This window comes from Dendropsophus ebraccatus, chromosome 2 (assembly GCF_027789765.1).
Source record: "Dendropsophus ebraccatus isolate aDenEbr1 chromosome 2, aDenEbr1.pat, whole genome shotgun sequence".
In the NCBI taxonomy this organism is placed as follows: Eukaryota; Metazoa; Chordata; class Amphibia; order Anura; family Hylidae; genus Dendropsophus; species Dendropsophus ebraccatus.
The window spans coordinates 133,943,967-133,964,090 of record NC_091455.1 but is presented as its reverse complement, the minus strand read 5'-3'; the positions used below and the strand labels follow the sequence as shown (position 1 = coordinate 133,964,090).

The 20,124-nt window shown below is 41.4% G+C and overlaps 1 protein-coding gene across 1 annotated transcript in view; it reads right to left on the bottom strand.

The window, feature by feature from the left end:
• Positions 1-20,124, bottom strand: part of ULK4 (unc-51 like kinase 4) — a 653,509-nt gene that overhangs the window by 207,213 nt on the left and 426,172 nt on the right. The window contains exon 31 of the mRNA XM_069959686.1: positions 4,992-5,097. Coding sequence (XP_069815787.1) covers positions 4,992-5,097 — 106 coding nt within the window. The remainder of the gene's footprint in view (positions 1-4,991; positions 5,098-20,124) is intronic.

Sequence of the window (20,124 nt, the reverse complement as noted above, 5' to 3'; positions counted from 1 at the left end):
TCACACTTTCTAGCATCCAGTCCGATCCAAGAGGTAATCACCACTTCCACCTCAGCCCTTGTTATCTGTGGCTAGGGGCCGCCCCTCGGCTACTGAATGCTTCTCAGCATGCCCCCGAGCCCGGCGCCAGACCCCAAACGGCCCGAAACACCCCCAACCCCCGGGGACGGTTGGGGGGGACGAGGGACGGGAGGGACCCCGCGCCCGACCAGGGAACACCCTCTCCATCTTCCCGAGCCGTCACCATTTCATGCTAAGACCTCACCAGCAAGAAGTTCACTGCTTCCGTGCTCACCGGCTCCAGCAGCTGCAGCTTGTACAACGACTCAGCTTCCAGTACAGCGGCACGCTCCGCTCAACAAAACACAGTCCGAAGTACTGCCTCCCCATAAGGTCACATGTGCAGCATTCCTCCAATACTCTCTATACATGGCTGCACGTGACCCGGACGATACCATCTCGAGCCGGGGGGAGAAGAGCGAGACTGTCTGGCGGCGCTTCTCTCTCCTACCGCTCTGCACATCCGAATACTGGTCCAAAGCCGCCCATATTCAGGCCCCAGGTCCAGCCACTCTGCGGCGCATCAATCGGAGGAGGTTAGATCCGGGCTACACCGTTCCAAACCAGAGGAGCAGGGGGGAGGGGGGGGGAGCAGGGGGGAGGGGGGGGGGAGCGGGGGGGAGGCGCGAGAGGTGCGTCCTCACGTCATGACGCCGGACCTTCCACCACTGATCTACAGCTTAGGCAATGTAAACTTGACGGTCTTGCAGTGAAGATTTATAACAGTGACCAGGGCCTCCCCTCGTGCGTGTATCCGTGTGTCCCTGTGTGTTTGGGAGGCTGGTGTTTGTATGCTGTGTCTGTGTGTGTGGCGGGTTGGTGCTTGGGTGCTGTGTGTGTGTGTGTGTGTGTGTGTGTGTGTGTGTGTGTGTGGTGGGCTGGTGTTTGTATGCTGCTTACCAGTCTTCTGCCGGGCCAACCCCCTCAGTTTGTTGTCCTCCGGTGAATGATGGCTTGGCTGATTCTGCCTACTGATGGCAGGGAGTGGGGAAGAGTACATGAGGGGGAGGTAGCATAGTTTCGGTGGATTACTAGAGGTACAAGAGGTATTGCCAACGCGGGGCGGAGGGGCAAGATTAACTTTAGTAGAGATTGTCTGCATAAAGGATACACATTACTGGAGTGGGATGACCAGGGGTCTATCTACATGGGGATGTATAGAGGGGACCTACTTACTATATGGAGGACACAGAAGCACCTAACTACTGTATGGGACATAGCAAGGTCTAACTGCTATATAGAAGCACAGAGGTGACCTAATACAATATGGAGGCCCAGAGGGGGCTTGTCTACTATTTGAAGGCACATATTGAGCATAACTGCTTATATGGGGTCTCTGTTACTATGTTTTTATGATGGCAAAATCATCACCAGCAATGTATTTACTGTATGTGAGTCACTGGATGTAACTGCACTGTAATTGCTTATAAAGTCTGAAGAATCTGTATACAGCTGGATCTACCTTTATATGGTCACTGCTGAAGAATAATATTGCTCTTTAAATAGTGGATTTTATTCAATAACAGTTTAAGTGGTATTATCCAGTCACTGTATGGTAACGGTAGTGGTCATGATTTGATGGTATTATTTGTCCGGTGTATACTATTGTTATTGGCAATATTTCTGATTATATAGTGGATTTTATTCAGTATCAGCATGGTGGTATTAATCATTATGTGCTGGTAATAGTAGTTGTTATAACATGGAGGTAGAGTTACTTGTATGCTGGTATTATTGGCAGCATCGATCTTGGTATACTGGATTGGTCAGTAACAATATGGTGGTAATATGTATGGGGGTAATATTCCTGCTTGTATACCGGTGTTATTTGGTCGCTATGACAGCTTTTTAGAGATTATCACAGTATAATCAGACATACATTTTTTTGTGTTGCATTATTTTTTAAATATTCTAATATTTGCGATCCTAATACAGTGTATGGGACCTAAGCTGTAGTAACTCAGCATAGCCACCACATGAAGGAAGCCATCAGCTTCTGGCCCCATTTATAGTGCAGATTGACCTGCGGCAGCAATGCACAGCAGCTGATCAGTGGGTTTTTGGCACCCTCATCCCATATTGATATTCTATCCTGAGGATAGACAATCAATAAGTGGAACTGGAACTTCTATGGGGGAAGTGGCGAAATCAGGTTGCTACATCCCTGCAGACCCTTAGTACCAAAATTGTGGCAGGCTTGGAACTAGGGATGGTCCGAATCTGCCGAGGTTCGACTGCTGCCTTTTCGTTTTATGAACATACTGTGAATGGTTAAATCTGAGAAGTTTTGGAATGCAGTTTTACATCCCTATCATTACATATCATTTTGAAAGTCTATTGAGACATTAGGGTTCTTACTGACATGGGAAAAGACTTGGTAAGAACTGTCATTTCACATTTATGTGAACACAGTATTTTTTCCATGCAGTCTGAGTATTAATAAGTAGATGTGGTGTCCTGAGACACCACATGATACAGCAGAAAGGTTACAAACTGTATTAATAGTATATATATAAAAAAAAAAAAAACTTTAAAGTGACACTGTCACCCCCTTTGTGCATTCTGACATCTCTACACAGGTGTAAAGGGAAAATTTAGCATTTTTCATACCTTATTTCATATCATACGTCATGGTGTTTGTTCAAGTAAAAAGTGTCCTTTTATCAACTACAGATTGCATTAAGTGGGCGTGGCCTCGTGGCATTAGTGCCACTTAGCCCCGCCCACAACGGCACCGTTGGTCCCGCACCCTCGTCGGCCATTGGAACAGGCTGGCCAAAAGGTCTAGACCCCACCCCCTTTACGTCGGCCAACCAATGGGTGTCAAGGTGGCGCGGGCCAACCGTACCGTTGTGGGTGGGGCTAAGTGGCGCTAATGCCACGAGGCCACGCCCACTTAATACAATCTGTCGTTGATAAAAGGACACTTTTTACTTGAACAAACACCATGACGTATGATATGAAATAAGGTATGAAAAACGCTACATTTACCCTTTACACCTGTGTAGAGATGTCAGAATGCACAAAGGGGGTGACAGTGTCACTTTAAGTTGGCATGTGCGCATATTTTGATGGTTTAAACAAAACAGCCAAAAGTGTATAAAACAAATGGAAGCAGAAAAGATAGCTGTAAAAAATAATGGCTCAATAAAATATTTCAGCTCTACAGTTTTATATGCTTTATTCTATAGAATGATGATTTGACATCTTTTTGTAGACTGTTATAAGTCGTGTATTCACATGAGAAAAGAATAAACAGAATATAAATGTGATTTAGATATTACAAAGATAGCAGGAAAAAAGTTTTTATACTAGCCCATGTGACCGTTTTTGCTTTTTTTTTTTTAATAGTAAATTGTACTTTTTAATTACACTTTTAATTTTACTATAAAATTGAATACAGAACCAACAAAAACTATTTGTGGAAATAGAAAAAAAAAACTTTGGGGGGAAGGATAGTGCAGCTAGTGCTCTTCTTATGCCATTCACGGTGCGGTAAACCTGACATTCTGTGAGTCATTACAGCAATACTCACTCTATAGTATATAGTATTATTTTACTTTTAAAAATGAAAATTTTACCCCTATAACTTTCCATCTACCGATGGATCTTTTTTTTTTTCCAAAGTGAGCTGCAGTTTTACTTGTCCCCATGTTAAGGTAGATGGAATTGTTTAATTGCTGGAACCCCGTCACAGAAGGGAGGGGAGACTGTCCCACTGGGGGCTGGCAGGCCCCTCCCTAGTGCTTCGTGCCCGATGGGTGCTGGGAATAGACCACTGCCGTGTGCGAGAACTAGGCCACAGTCCAAAAAAAGGACTGCTGCATCATGTAAAAAACCACAAGGCGATGTACCTAGTCGTATATTTGCTTTAATGATGACTGCTATTATTGCAGTTCACTTCAGTCCCAGAGCCTTTCCAGACTCATATTTCAATAAAGTTCTTTCTCATCTTTTTAAGAGCTACTTTTGATTGTGGCATAACCTGTTTTAAATTGCTGGAAAAGTTATATTTATCTATTTTTAGACTCAAAAGGGTCAAACTAAATCCAACAGGTATGGCTGGAGCTACGTGGTGATTCCCGGTCACCTGACCAGTATCCACTAGGCTGCGCTGCCTAGTCGTGTGACTTCTTTACTCATACAAGTCATTAGGGTCACATTGCGTGTTACATGTAAATCCATTCTGGGTGGATTTTTTTTTTTTTTGCGACTGCAGGGCAAAGCAGCAACACAACCCTATTTGTATGAGTGATCTGCATCCATCTGAAAGCACACCTGCAATTATTTACAAGTGGTTGCATGATGTTGTCAGGGTTATTGGCAATATCACATGGCCATTAGTAAATGCATGGGGGGGGGGGGGGGGGGATGGTGCACCAACATGTGGGAATACAGCCTTACTAACCTAAGGATGGCAATTATGTTTGCACAAATGGTCAATTGAATGTTTTTATTTTCTCTGAAGCTGATATACAACAAAAAAAAAGTATTATATGTTATACGTTTTCCTTGTCTTATCTTAAAGCTTACCAGTCGCAAGGGGTGATGGGATCCACTTCTAATTAGAAAGTTCAGATTTTGCACATTAAAATGAGACTGTAATACGTGACCCCACTGAATCCAATGAGGGTTGCACGCATTTTGGCTGGAGTACCCCTTTAACCTATAGAAGTTTTGTCTGCTAAAAAACTGAGAATACGCAGTGACATATCTGCTGTTTTATGTAGTTCATATATAGTGCGGACTTTAGCTGATTGGAAGGGGTGCCATACGGCGGCACCCTGCCGATAAACAATTCATGGCCTATCCTGAGGATAAGACACCAATTATTTCAGCCCGGAAACACCCTTTAAGTATTTCTTCTTCGTATTTTCACCACAGACATACTGTATTTCCAAATATTAATACAATACAGATGGTGTACTTACCCTGCTCATAGAGAAGCTTCATGTTTGTATTTTTTTGAGTAACCAAGTTGTACAATAAAGATATTACATGTTGAATTACACTTCCAAGAACATTATCTTGATGTGTCTGCAATAAACAAAAGGCACACAATGAGTACATCTACATGGACACAACTGCTTGGACATGGGCAGTATGACTTCTTATTACTCCTACAATATATTGGCAGCTTTATTAAATGGTGGATTGACTGCACCAGGTGTAATCCCAGCAGCCTCATATATCTGAAATGTGTCTTTTACTAAGCAGGAACAGTTTTCCAGATACTTTCTGTACTTGAGAAAGATAAATGATTCTTTTTACCACCTTCCACCAGTGGGTCTAATTATTTCTGAGACATGTAAGAAGAGAGATTTATTTACAAACGCCAGCGTGACAATAGCCTTTATTCATGTCAGTGGATCACATAATAAATGGGACAAAAAAATAAAAGAATTAAAGTGAATTATATTATTAAAGCAAGAGCAAAGTTATTAAGACATGCGCTATTCCTTGATAAATGACAGATGGTTATGTGTGCAAAGAGCCTTCAGACAGTGCCATTAATTTGTCACTTACAGCAAATGCATTGTTCTGTTTACAAAGATGTATGGAACATAAATTGTTACATTCACATTATTATTCACAGTAAACAGAAAAACAAGGCGTGGCCTCATTGTCTCATGTGTGAATTTTACTGAAGGAGCAGCTAAGAAATGCAGAGAAAAAAGCCAGAGCAGGATAAAAATAATGTGCTCATTAAATTATACAGTCATGTACATGCAAATATAATAAAGACATACAAACTGTGCAGTTATCTTCTGATATGTAGCCATAAACCGCCTTTTAAACAGAGAAAGTAATATTGCTACAGTCCTGTTCAATATCCTTATTCCCTATGAGGGCAGTATGCACCTGTAACTTAAGTCACGTTGCCTAGAGTCCTACTCAGATTTTTTTAAGAGGACATGTGGCCCTATTCTGACCTGTCAAACTTACCAAATACTTGGATTTAACATTTTTGAAATATCTTTTCATAAAGCTGTGTTTTGCCATTCAATTTTAATTTTTAATAGAAACATATGACAAAACAACCCAACTGGCTTTGAGTAAGAATAAAAGATAAATGCCAAATTTACAAGCTATAAGAATAAGACGTTCCAAAAGAGTTATTGGAGAATGCATTTACTAAAACAGACCTGTCTGCAGATGCCACAGGCCCTGTAAATTAGCCCATACAGCTAATAGTAAAAAGATATTCCCACTTCATTTTCACATTTTTTACAGATATCTTGATAAAAACAGAGAATTTTTAAAACTTAGTAGTAATTAGGATAGGCTATCATGTGAAAAGGTGAAGCAGCAAATCAGGAACATCCTTTTGCTTTATAGGCAACCCTCTTCCAAATATCATTCAGAATATATATATATATATATATATATATATATATATATATATATATATATATATATATACACACACACACACACATATATACAAAGTAGTCCCTCAACATACTATATTGATTGGTTCCAAGACAACCATTGTATATTGAAAGTATTGTATGTTGAGAACAAGATTCTATAGAAAACTGGTAATTGGTGTGATCCCAAAATGAGGAAAAAAATAAGATTTAAAGAGGACCTGTCACCCCCCGTGCAAGGGTGACAAGCTCCCAACCCCCCGTTAGATCCCCCTATACATACCTCATTGCGCCGGGTCCCGCTTCCTGAGCCGGTCGGGTGACTGAGATTTCAGCGTCCAAAGCCCAGCACGCGCGCTCACAGGAGAGTCCGATGCCCATAGAGAATGAATGGGGAGTCCGATGCTCCGTCATTCTCTATGGGCATCTGACTCTCCTGTGAGTGTGTGCGCCAGACTTCGGGCGCTGAAATCTCAGTGACCCGACCGGCTCAGGAAGCGGGACCCGGGGCGATGAGGTAAGTATAGGGGGATCTAACGGGGGTCGGGAGCCTGTCACGACAGGTTTCCTTTAAAGAAAAATAAGCAGATAACTAGTATGGATAAAGCAAATCCTTACATACAACAGTCAGAATAAGTTACTGGAGACAAATGCTCCAATGCTCCAACTGCCAACTGGAGATTGGAGCATTTTCAGAGGCCTGCACAGATTACACAGGGTCCCAGAAAAAAAAAAAAAAAGAAGCCGCCCTCACCTGCTGCCCAAAGGAGCAGTTCAGGCTGGCCCAGATAAAGAGCAGTACAGGACATGTAGTATCACACTATACTATAGAGAATCACTACCAGACAGCCAACCAGTGCATGCATTTCACTAATGCTGCGTTTACACGGAGCGATAATTCGCCCGATCGTACGATTAACAATTTCGAAGTAACGTTTTTTTTTTATTACGATCAGCGTTTAGACGGAACGATATATATCATACGGAACAATTCATTTTGCGATCGTTTAAGACTATCTCGCACATAGGTTAAATCGGCGAACGACCAACGACGATTTGAGAACATGTTCAAACATCAAAATGAACGATTTCTTGCTGGTCGCTTTATCGTCCGCTGCGTTGACACATACGATTATCATTCCAATGCGACCATTATTGTGCTATTTCGCACAATAATCGTTCCGTGTAAACGCAGCATAATACTGGGGGTTTAACAGTAAAATGGCCACTTTCATTGGTTGATCATCTAGTTATTCACATGTGCCGCAGATCCTGACTGTAGCATTGTATGTTGAGTCTGGTCTCAAGTTACGATGGTCCAGAAAGAACCATTGTATGTTGAAAATATCTTGAGGCCATTGTAAGTTGAGGGATTATATATAAACACTCAGCTTCACTACCTCAAAGTAATGCCATCCATTTTCAACTTCGGATAAGGTGAGCAAAACTTATTTAGAAACTCATTAAACTTAAAACAGCAGTGGTTGAAACATTATAAGAGACAATTTCCCATTGTTGTTTTACTTGAATGGATTTCCAGCCAACTTCTTCAGTCCCTTAAGTCCCTACAGTTTAACATATATATTTTATAACAAGTCTCTGAATGTAACACAAATGCACTAAGCTCACCACAAGGGGTCCAACAGTGCAAGGACGTGTTATGACTGGTAAAATCGATTTGTCAAGATTAAGGAGGAAATATGTTCTTTCAATCCATCAGCAGAACAAGTTGATGTTATTTGTGGGAGAGATGGCGCAAATGTGGGCATTTAATGAACAGTACGTTTGACAGCTTTAATAAAACACAGCAATCGCCAACTGAGATAATTAGACTTGAAGCAGCAAAATTCTAGTGTTTGGCAACACAGATGAAACAACTTCATTAAAATGTGCAGCTTTTGCAAATGAAAGGCATGGAAGCACTGGACCCTGAAGAATCAGCCTTCTCAAAACTAATTGCTTCTGTGTTTAAGAAGGACAGCCATGAAACACCAAGGGCACTGCAAAGAAATACAGGGAAACTAGCAAATCTGATTATACTTAAAAATATACAACTGTTTATATGCTCCTTCAATCAACTCTACTCACAAAAAGCTACTGACAAGGTCCAATTTAAGGCCAAAGTAGAAGAGAGTCAATTGAAAGAGTGTGGATTTTAATGCTGAGCTTCCATTACAACTTTACCTTCTTTAAAATTTTTTTTTTTTTTTTAAAAGTACATTTACAATCTACTGTATATTTGAGTTGTGATATAAGGAGGACTGGTAACATAACATCAGTGGATTTTGATCTTGGTTAGTATGCTTTTTATTCCAGATGACTATTCTTATAGATCAATGATAAATACAACTAGATTGAAAAAGGATAGCATTTGTGCTGGCTCCTGGGATACGTATTTAGGCCCTTGGGTGGCAAAGTCATTTTTGCCATCAGTCTATCCCACCCTGTTTTATACATGTTTACGTAGATTCCCATAGACTGTAAAAACAAGTTTTTCTGCCATCTGTACTCTCTCACAGAAATTATTTTTATTTTATTTTTATTTTTTTGGGATGCACATGTGCCATACGTGACTAGTCACTGTGTTTTTTTTTTTTTTTTTAACCACGTTCCCTTTAAGCCCTCACATCTGACCAGGGAAGTTCACTGTGATCACCTTGAAACTAGAGATGAGCGAATCTCAAACACATTTGGGTCCCTGTGAACCCAAGCGTGTGTGGCATTTGATAAGTGATGGCTGCAGAAGTAGGATGCAGCCCTTTTAAGGCTGCCTGGAAAACCGCATGCTTGGCTTCTAACAGACCCAGGCTTGCTCAACATTCAAGACTCTACTTGACTTGGGACACGAGATACACTGGATTAAGAACACTCTACATTACTACAGATGGGTTACTATTGGCGAATGGCCTCTCCTGACTATTGCTCTTTAGATGATTTTGTTGGCAGTTTTTTTTAGTATGCTTTATCTGAAAAAACACATGTATGGAGCACTTTTTCAGAAACATGTTCAATATTACACATTATGGCACAATTATGTGTACACTGCATATGGCAATGATCTTTTATACTGTAACTATTAATTGCATACTAATTGCATTGAAACTTGACCTCAGATTAACCCTCCCACCATTACAAAGAAGCTACAAAGTTGCAGCTAAACATAAAAACCAACTGAAAAAACTATGAATGCAAGACCAATAAATATATAAATACTTTATTTTTTATTGTTATTAGAATATCAGAAAAAAATTATTAAAAATACATAACAGGGGGGCTGGAGCTAATACAAATCCCCATAAAGATGGTGGATTAACTAGGTTCTTATACATAAGATATGATATCACAGAATAGATAACAGTAGAGAAGGGGAACCTATATATACACATATATATTGGGCACTGGGTTGGTACTACATACAAGAAATAAATATAACTCACAGTGAGCACATAGAAAAAAATAATATACCATCCACATATAGTAAATATTACCCATACGTGTCCTTAGTATACGAGTCCACCTCACCATACACCCGACGCGCGTTTCGCGTGTTGCTTTATCGAGGGTGATGTCCAAGTACTGAGCCCAAACCTTATAAACCCCATGTAGCCAATCAAGCACATGCCCATCATGTGTATCACATGAGATAATCAGTAATGTCGGAAAACCGGAAATGATGTCTCTCGGTCACATGATCTTGTTTCGTCACATGATAGGCAGACGTTCATATATCTATGTTATTCCTATATGTAAATTCATTATACCCCTGTCTAACTTCCCCCTTCACCCATCATATTGCTATCCTATTCCTCTCGTTTGCAAATAACACTGAATACCTTAGTTGCTGCATCCGAGGACCGCATCGTAAGACCGGAAATGACGCGCGACACGTGACCGCGTCATTCCCGGAAACCCGGCGCCGGAACTGCCACTCAACGAGCGTCATCCGGGGCGAGGTTGTATGTGCGGCCATGTGACATCCCGCAGGTCACCTGACCAGCCTGGAGTCACATGACCGCACACAATGTAAACATGGCCCTATGTCAAATGGACATTACCCGTTTGCGGTCTCAATTTTACATCATGTGTGCACTACCGGAAAAAGACAACATATATATCCACAATAAAAAATAGATGGAAAGAATAAATAATGGACGCAGTAATGTTATATCGGCATATGTGAAGTGGTTAAAGTGGCAGTGCCAGAAAAAAGGTGCAACTCGTGCTTAAATGTGAACATTAGTGCAAAACCGTGCCGTGCCTGAGAAAGTGCCAAACCATACTTACCTAATCGATTATACAAATGAAAAAGTTGCAGCTAAAGCCTGCCAGGGACCTATTTACATCAGCCGTCTCGTGGGGAAGGGCCAGAGAGAAAAGCTCACACAGATTTTTGTGTTTTCAGTAGAAAGCAACAGCTGAGAACTGGGGGAAGGAGACTGCATAGATAATAACAAGTATGGAATGATTTGGGTAGTCTCACCATGGGCAACAACATATCAAAAGTTATGTTTGAATGGACTGCCCCTTTAATGTAGGGCTGAAACATCACTATGGAGTTTTGAGTAAACAATACACACTTTTTAGTACAGTTTTTGCTGAAACACTGGATGACACACTTTGAAGCTAATCACTGGTTGGGAGCGATTACATGTCTCTCATCAAACTCATTATAAACATGTGGTCTTGGCTCAGGCTCAGTGTTAGTAATGCAGTGGGGGGTAAGTAGTTGTCTGGTCCCACTTATCTTAGAAGTAATAGAAACATCAGACCAAATGAAATCCTATCAGCTCTGATGTGATTTAACAGTTACCATACAGGATTCATGAACTCAAATATAGTAAAAATGTTTCTGTCAGAGAACATGATATGCATAAAAATCTACATTCATGTACATATAGATAAGTGGCTTCTCAACCTGACTCTCTGATGTTTGTGAAGCTACATTTGTAAAATATACAGGATGGACCTTACTCAATCCTTAATCCTGATCAATCACATGTATTGGACCCGACAAGTCACCTTGGATACTGTGGTGTTTTTAACAGATAATTACTGAATCTAAAATCTAAGTAATCTAAAATCTTAAGTAAAATATGAGGGTGCAATCCTCCAAAATGAAATATTTAAAAACTTCATTGACTTAACCTACCTGTGTCAGCAAAAAATATAAAATGTTAAAACTATAGCTAATACTAATATCAAAGTGATGAGGTTATTCTAAAGTTTTGATTTATCTGAGGGCTTTGTAATGGTACTGTAAATCAAAAGAAAGAAAGAAGTTGATATTGCCAGACTCTGTTAGGTGAAGAAACATGACAAACATGTCACTAAAGGAGAAAATTAGGGTTAAAGCAAATGCACTATCAGGTTTTTTACATGAATGGATCGGCGCTGGTGCAGGGTTGCCGGTGCCACTGTCCGCCGGCCAGTTCCCGCACACGGCATCGCACTATTAACGGCCACCAGCCAGGCATGAAGCACTGGAGACAGCTTGGCCGGCCGGCTCCCACTGTTAGGATCTGCCCTTCCCTCTGTGACGCAGCTTCATTAGAATCAACGGAGCAGTGTCACAGACGGGAGGGGGTTTCATCACAGTGGGGGCCGGCGTGCCTGCCCCCAGTGCTTCATGCCAAGCCAAAGCCCGGGAATAGACTTGTGCCGTGCGCGGGAATCAGGTGCCATTTCAAAACAAGGACTGCGGCACTGCCATCCCCACACCGGCGCTGATCCATTAATGGTACATCTACCTGATGGTACATTTGCTAAAGTTCAAAAGACAAGAACATAGGCTCTCTAAAAAATGAAGAATTAAGGGAAAACTAACAGCAGGGTCAAACATACCATACTGCTGGTATAGAGTAATAGGGTAAATGACACAAATTAACCTTTTACCCTTTGTTATCTAAACTGGTGGTGTAGTTTTGAGATAACTATTAAAAAAGCTTGTTTGGTGCACTATGGTCATTTCCTGGCACAAAGTGCGCTACTTTGCTTTTCAGCCAGCCACTATAGTAATGCCCTTTAATAAATATTAATAGGCCCCCATACAGTGATGCATGTTTATCCTGCCATCAAGCCATCTTGGGATGTTTAGTTAATTTATGAAGGCATGAAACACATGAACAAATCTTATCGTGTCTCTTTGTCATACTGTCTGAAGATATGAAGTATGAAGATAAGGCAGTGTGAGAGAAGACCCCAGTCTAAAAGGCATAAAATAGGGTGAGGACACAAAACATAACTAGTGGACAATCATAATAATCAGTGCTGTGGAGTTGGTAAACCGCAGCTCCGGCTATTGAATCTTATCAGGACTGACTCCAGCTCCTTCATAAATGGCCAGTCAGATCCCAGGGGAGTTATTTGTCCAACCAGTGTAAAGTAGATCTAGCTCAGCAGCTTCTCCCTAATGTCCTACATGGTCCCGGAGCGACTTCTGAGGGAATAAGGAAAGATATAAAGCAGATTTTCCTGTGTGTGCAGTGGATGCAGCCAGTCTCCAGCCTTCATGTCCTGAACTACTCACACCTAGACTAGATGGAGCAGGTGGTCTTTTCCTGCTGACAATCTTCTATGTTTCTAACTAAATATTCACCATACACACAGAAACACTGCTAACAATGCCAGGTACCTGTAATATAGAGGGGTCAGCTATAGTGATTTAGAGGGGTCAGTCATAGTGATATAGAGAGGGGTCACACATAGTGATATAGAGGAGTCAGCCATAGTGATAGAGAGGGGTCACACATAGTGATATAGAGGGGTCAGCCATAGTGATATACAGGTCAGCTATAGTGATATAGAGGGGACAGCCATAGTGATATAGAGGAGTCAGCCATAGTGATATAAAGGGGTCAGCCATAGTGATATAGAGGGTTCAGCCATAGTGATATAGAGGGGTCAGCCATAGTGATATACAGGTCAGCTATAGTGATATAGAGGGGTCAGCCATAGTGATATACAGGTCAGCTATAGTGATATAGAGGGGTCAGCCATAGTGATATAGAGGAGTCAGCCATAGTGATATAGAGGAGTCAGCCATAGTGATATAGAGGAGTCAGCCATAGTGATATAGAGGAGTCAGCCATAGTGATATAGAGGAGTCAGCCATAGTGATATAGAGGAGTCAGCCATAGTGATATAGAGGAGTCAGCCATAGTGATATAGAGGAGTCAGCCATAGTGATATAGAGGAGTCAGCCATAGTGATATAGAGAGGGGTCAGTCATAGTGATAAAGAGGGGTCAGCCATAGTGATATACAGCTCAGCTATAGTAACATAGTAACATAGTAACATAGTAAATAAGGTTGAAAGAAGACAAGAGTCCATCAGGTTCAACCTAGGAAAATCCTACTGTGTTGATCCAGGAAGGCGAAAAACCCCTATGAGGCAGAAGACAAACGCCCCACCACAGGGAGAAACTCCCCCCCCCCTCCCCCCTCCCCCGACTGCAATGGCAACCAGAACAATCCCCGGATCAACGTATCACCAGAAATCTAATGCCCATAACTTGTAATATTATATTGTTCAAGAAAAGCATCCAGGCCTCCCTTGAACTTATTTACTGAATCAGCCATGACAACATCATGTGGCAGAGAGTTCCACAGTCTTACCGCTCGTACAGTAAAGAACCCGCGTCGATGCTGATGATGAAATCTTCTTTCCTCTAGACGTAGAGGATGCCCCCTTGTCATTGTTACAGACCTAGGAGTAAAAAGACCACTACAAAAATCTCTGTACTGTCCATTCATATATTTGTACATTGTGATCAGATCGCCCCTAAGACGTCTTTTTTCTAGCGTAAATAACCCCAAGCGTGATAACCTGTCCTGGTACTGTAACCCACCCATTCCCTTAATGACCTTTGTTGCCCTCCTCTGCACCCGCTCTAGGTCAGCTGTGTCCTTCTTATATACCGGTGCCCAAAACTGTACACAGTATTCCAAGTGTGGTCTGACCAGTGATTTATAAAGAGGCAAAACTATGTTCTCATCTTTAGCATCTATACCTCTTTTGATGCATCCCATTATTTTATTAGCCTTGGCAGCTGCTGCCTGGCACTGATCACTAAAGTTGAGTTTACTGTCCACCAATACCCCCAGGTCCTTTTCGGAAGTAGTTTTACCCAGTGTTTTATTATTTAGCACATAACTGTACTTATTATTTCTATGGCCCAAATGCATAACCTTACATTTATCCACATTAAACTTCATTTGCCATTTCTCCGACCAAGCCTCTAGCTTCTCCAAATCCCTCTGTAATATGATATTATCCTCCTCTGTACTGATTACTTTACCCAGTTTAGTATCATCTGCAAAAATGGAGATTCTGCTCTGTAGCCCCTCTACAAGATCATTAATAAAAATATTAAAAAGAAGTGGACCCAACACTGACCCCTGTGGTACCCCACTAGTAACTAAAACCCAATCTGAATATGTTCCATCAATGACCACCCTCTGTTTTCTATCACACAACCAGTTACTTACCCATTTGCATACGTTTTCCCCGAGTCCCAGCATCCTCATTTTGTAGACCAACCTTTCATGCGGCACAGTATCAAATGCCTTTGAAAAGTCCAGATACACAACATCCACAGCCTCCCCCAGGTCCAGTCTATAACTTACCTCTTCATAGAAGCCGATCAGATTAGTCTGACAGGACCGATCCCTCATAAATCCATGCTGGTGCTGAGTCATAAGATTATTTTCATTAAGATACTCCAGTATAGCATCTCTTACAATCCCCTCAAATACTTTACCTACTATAGATGTTAGACTTACGGGCCTGTAGTTTCCAGGATCGCTCCTTGACCCCTTCTTGAATATTGGTACCACATTAGCTATGCGCCAGTCCTGTGGAAGAATCCCTGTCGTAATAGAATCTTTAAATAATAGGAATAACGGTCTGTCCAACACAGTATTTAATTCTTGCAAAACTCTAGGATGGATACCTTCTGGGCCCGGTGACTTATGGATTTTAATATTTTTAAGGCGTTTCCCCACTTCTTGTTGTGTTAGGCAGGTGAGATTTATGGGAGGATTAACATTATCCCTAGTCATATCGTCTGTTATGGGATTCTCCTCTGTGAATACAGTAGAGAAGAATGTATTTAGTAGATTGGCCTTTTCCTCTTCCCCCTCCACCATTACACCCAGATTATTTTTGAGGGGACCAACATTTTCGGTTTTAAGTCTTTTGTTATTTATATAGGTGAAGAACATTTTGGGATTTGTTTTACTTTCTTTGGCTATCCTTCTTTCTGTTGCTATTTTTGCTTCTTTTATTTGCGTTTTACACATTCTATTCTTCTGTCTATAGTTGCTCAATGCTTCCCCACTACCTTCTTGTTTTAGTTGTCTGAATGCTTGTTTCTTATCATTTATTGCACCCCTTACAGCTGTAGTTAACCACATTGGATTTCTCTTATTTCTACTACGTTTATTCCCATATGGTATGTGTCGTTCACACGATTTACCCAGGATGCTCTTAAATATGTCCCATTTCTCTTGTGTACTTTTATTTCTGAAGGCAGTGTCCCAGTCTATGTTCCCAAGGTCCTCTCTTAGTTTTTGGAAATTAGCCTTCCTGAAATTTAATGTTTTTGTAGCCCCTTTGCTAATCATTTTATTGAAGGATAATTGAAAACTTACTATGTTATGGTCACTATTACCTAGGTGACCCCCCACCTCTATTTTTGATATTCTGTCTGGCCTATTGGTTAAGATCAGGTCCAGAAGGGCCCCCCCTCTTGTTGGTTCCTCTACTAGTTGGGAAAGGTAATTATCTTTTACTATTTCCAAAAACACGCTTCCCTTCCTGGAGCTGCAGGTTTCTGCTTTCCAGTTGATATTTGGGTAGTTAAAGTCCCCCATAATAATGACTTCCCCCTAGTGATATAGAGGGATCAGCCATAGTGATATACAGGTCAGCTATAGTGATATAGAGGGGTCAGCCATAGTGATATAGATGGGTCAGACATAGTGATATAGAGGGGTCAGCCATAGTGATATACAGGTCAGCTATAGTGATATAGAGGGGTCAGCCATAGTGATAGAGAGGGGCCAGACATAGTGATATAGATAGGCCAGACATATTGATATAGAGGGGTCAGCCATAGTGATATACAGCTCAGCTATAGTGATATAGAGGGGTCAGCCATTGTGATATACAGGTCAGACATAGTGATATAGATGGGTCAGACATAGTGATATAGATGGGTCAGCCAGTGATATACAGGGCAGCTATAGTGATATAGAAGGGTCAGACATATTGATATAGATGGGTCAGACATAGTGATATAGATGGGTCAGACATAGTGATATAGATGGGTCAGACATAGTGATATAGATTCCCACTCCCACTGAGCAAAACTAGCGGAATTGTCCATTGTGGAATGCCGTTAGCCTCCCGCTCATAATGGGAGTCTATGGGAGGTGCGCGCTCCTGCTTTGTCTGTGCTGAAGAATGAACATATTCATTCTTCAGCGTGGACAGGGCAGGAGCGCGCACCTCCCATAGACCCCTATTATGAGCGGGAGGCTAATGGCATTCTGCGGTGGACAATTCCGCTGCGGAATTCCGCTAGTTTTGCTCAGTGGGAACGGGGCCTTAGAGTATAATCATAGTGAGCAAAATTATCTAATAAACAGCTAATTCAACTCTACTTTGTATTTATACCAAAGTGTCCATAGGTACATTTAAAGTAAATGTATCAGAACACCTCTGCAATGGCTATTCATAAACTGTCCTAAAAAATGACACTTCTGGACTTATAGTATATTTAAGGCTGAAGTAATAAATATTAATTCCTTTATTCAAAAAAATATATATTTAAGGACATACAATTTTAAAAAAGGTAAGACATGCAGAAAATGGCACCGGTAAACCACAGATCGCACCTGGACCGGAAAATATCAGAAAAACCTGGGTAAACAGCTACACTGGATACATGTAAAGTGCATGTGCAAAAAAATTGTATACTCAATGCAGTCAATAGAGTGTAGTCTGAACATGTAAACATCCAACAAATGCCCAGCTTCCAAAAGTGCAAATAGCAAAGTGCTCAATATACCTATTGTCCGGTGGTCTATAGTGGCTCCCTCTCCCCAACGCACGTTTCGCGTGGCAGCTTGATCACGGGGCTGATGAATACTGGCTGCCCACCCATATTTATATGTACAGGGATCCTCCCCCCATCTCCGGACGCTTCCGCCAAGCGTCTGACGTCACCGCCGCTCCGTCCAGCTGTCCCCCCACACGTGACCGGTCACGTGAGAGGAGTAGGCCGGACTTCAAGGCAGCGCGTTGCCATGGGAGCAGAGATGCAGCTCGCACAGGGTTCAGCGTCCGATGGGGAGGTGATTGCATAAATACATGCGGTGACTAAATGGAAGCTGAGCATTTTAACCCGGAGGACTACTCCACTGGAACAACATAAAACACGTATATATATACATAATACAAGTTAGCATAAGGGATACTAGGCTGACATTGGTCTCATCCATAAGAAAATAAACAATTCAAAACAAGTTGTGTGTTTACTATTAGATGTGTATGTGTGCGTACGTGTACAAAGCATATACATATATAGTGCCATAATAATTAAAGTATGTGTGCTAAAAATATGCTATTATATAAGTCATACAGGTGCTTGAAAATTAAGTGTCCATGATTGAAGTGCATGTGATCATATAGTATAGAATGTGACATGACAAAATTATGTGAATCATATTAATGTGTGTTATGTAAGAGTGATGTGTCCAAGAAAAAACGTGACCACTGCACAAAAAAGCATTAGTGAACATAAACCACACTCCCCATGCTGCCCTCCTCCCACCCCACCCACATGCACCCTCTATACCCATGTCATCCCCCCTTACCAATACCCCCGCCATAAGTGCACATATTAATACACAAAGTGAAAGTATTCCTATATGGATGTGTCAGTGTAAGGTCCATTAATCCCCCCTTTCTTCCTTCCTCTTCACAGGTCACCGAAGATAACATCTACATCAAAGATCCAAGGTAAGTACAGGGGCAGCATGTTGTTTATATAAGAAGCAATTAAAACACAATAAGTAACACATATAATGAATTAAAATCATAAAAAAGGAACAACTACAAAACTATAGTCTACCTATGTTCACAGGAATGGGGCATAACTTAAAACTTCATTAAGGCCTTTTGGGTGTACACAATCAATTCTCGTAATCCATTGGGTTTCTAACTGGGCTAGTCTTTTCTTCTAATCTCCTCCTCGGTTGTCTACATAGACCTTGTCTATGCCTCTCACTTTCAGGCCCCTAGGATCACACTGGTGCATGGTTTTAAAATGTCTGGGTATAGGTTTCAAATTCATTAGGTCATCCTCGTTCTGAGCTCGCGTAATGTCACGTATATATGTTCCCTCACACGCACCTTCAGTTTCCGGGAGGTTAAACCTACATAGATTAAATCGCAGGGGCACTTGGCATAATATATCACTCCTTCTGTCTTGCAGGTGATGTGCTGGGTTATTTTGAATTTCTTCAGTCCATCACTGGATACAAATTCCTCAGACTTTTCAACATTTGGACAGGCTACACACATACCACAAGGTGAGCATCCCCATTTGGGGCCCCTAGAGCCAAAGATGTTTTTCACTGACACCCCCTTATGATAACTGTGGACCAGTTCATCTTTCAAATTTTTGGCACGTTGATATGTGATGGACGGGCTATCCCCACATATCAAAAATTTGAAAGATTAACTGTGGTATGTGTGTAGCCTGTCCAAATGTTGAAAAGTCTGAGGAATTTGTATCCAGTGATGGACTGAAGAAATTCAAAATAACCCAGCACATCACCTGCAAGAAAGAAGGAGTGATATATTATGCCAAGTGCCCCTGCGTTTTAATCTATGTAGGTTTAACCTCACGGAAACTGAAGGTGCGTGTGAGGGAACATATACGTGACATTACGCGAGCTCAGAACGAGGATGACGTAATGAATTTGAAACCTATACCCAGACATTTTAAAACCATGCACCAGTGTGATCCTAGGGGTCTGAAAGTGAGAGGCATAGACAAGGTCTATGTAGACAACCGAGGAAAAGATTGGAAGAAAAGACTAGCCCAGTTAGAAACCCAATGGATTACGAGAATTGATTGTGTACACCCAAAAGGCCTTAATGAAGTTTTAAGTTATGCCCCATTCCTGTGAACATAGTTAAGACTATAGTTTTGTAGTTGTTCCTTTTTTATGATTTTAATTCTTTATATGTGTTACTTATTGTGTTTTAATTGCTTCTTATATAAACAACATGCTGCCCCTGTACTTACCTTGGATCTTTGATGTAGATGTTATCTTCGGTGACCTGTGATGAGGAAGGAAGAAAGGAGGGATTAATGGACCTTACACTGACACATCCATATAGGAATACTTTCACTTTGTGTAGTAATATGTGCACTTATGGCGGGGGGAGTTTGGTGGGCGCAATAGTATAATAAAGGGGGGGTAAAAAGGGGGGGGAGGGTTTGTGAGTGGGAAGGGTAGGGGTATTGGTAAGGGGGGATGACATGGGTATAGAGGGTGCATTTGGGTGGGTGGGGTGGGCAGCATGGGGAGTGTGGTTTATGTTCACTAATGCTTTTTTGTGCAGTGGTCAAGTTTTTTCTTGGACACATCACTCTTACATAACACACATTAATATGATT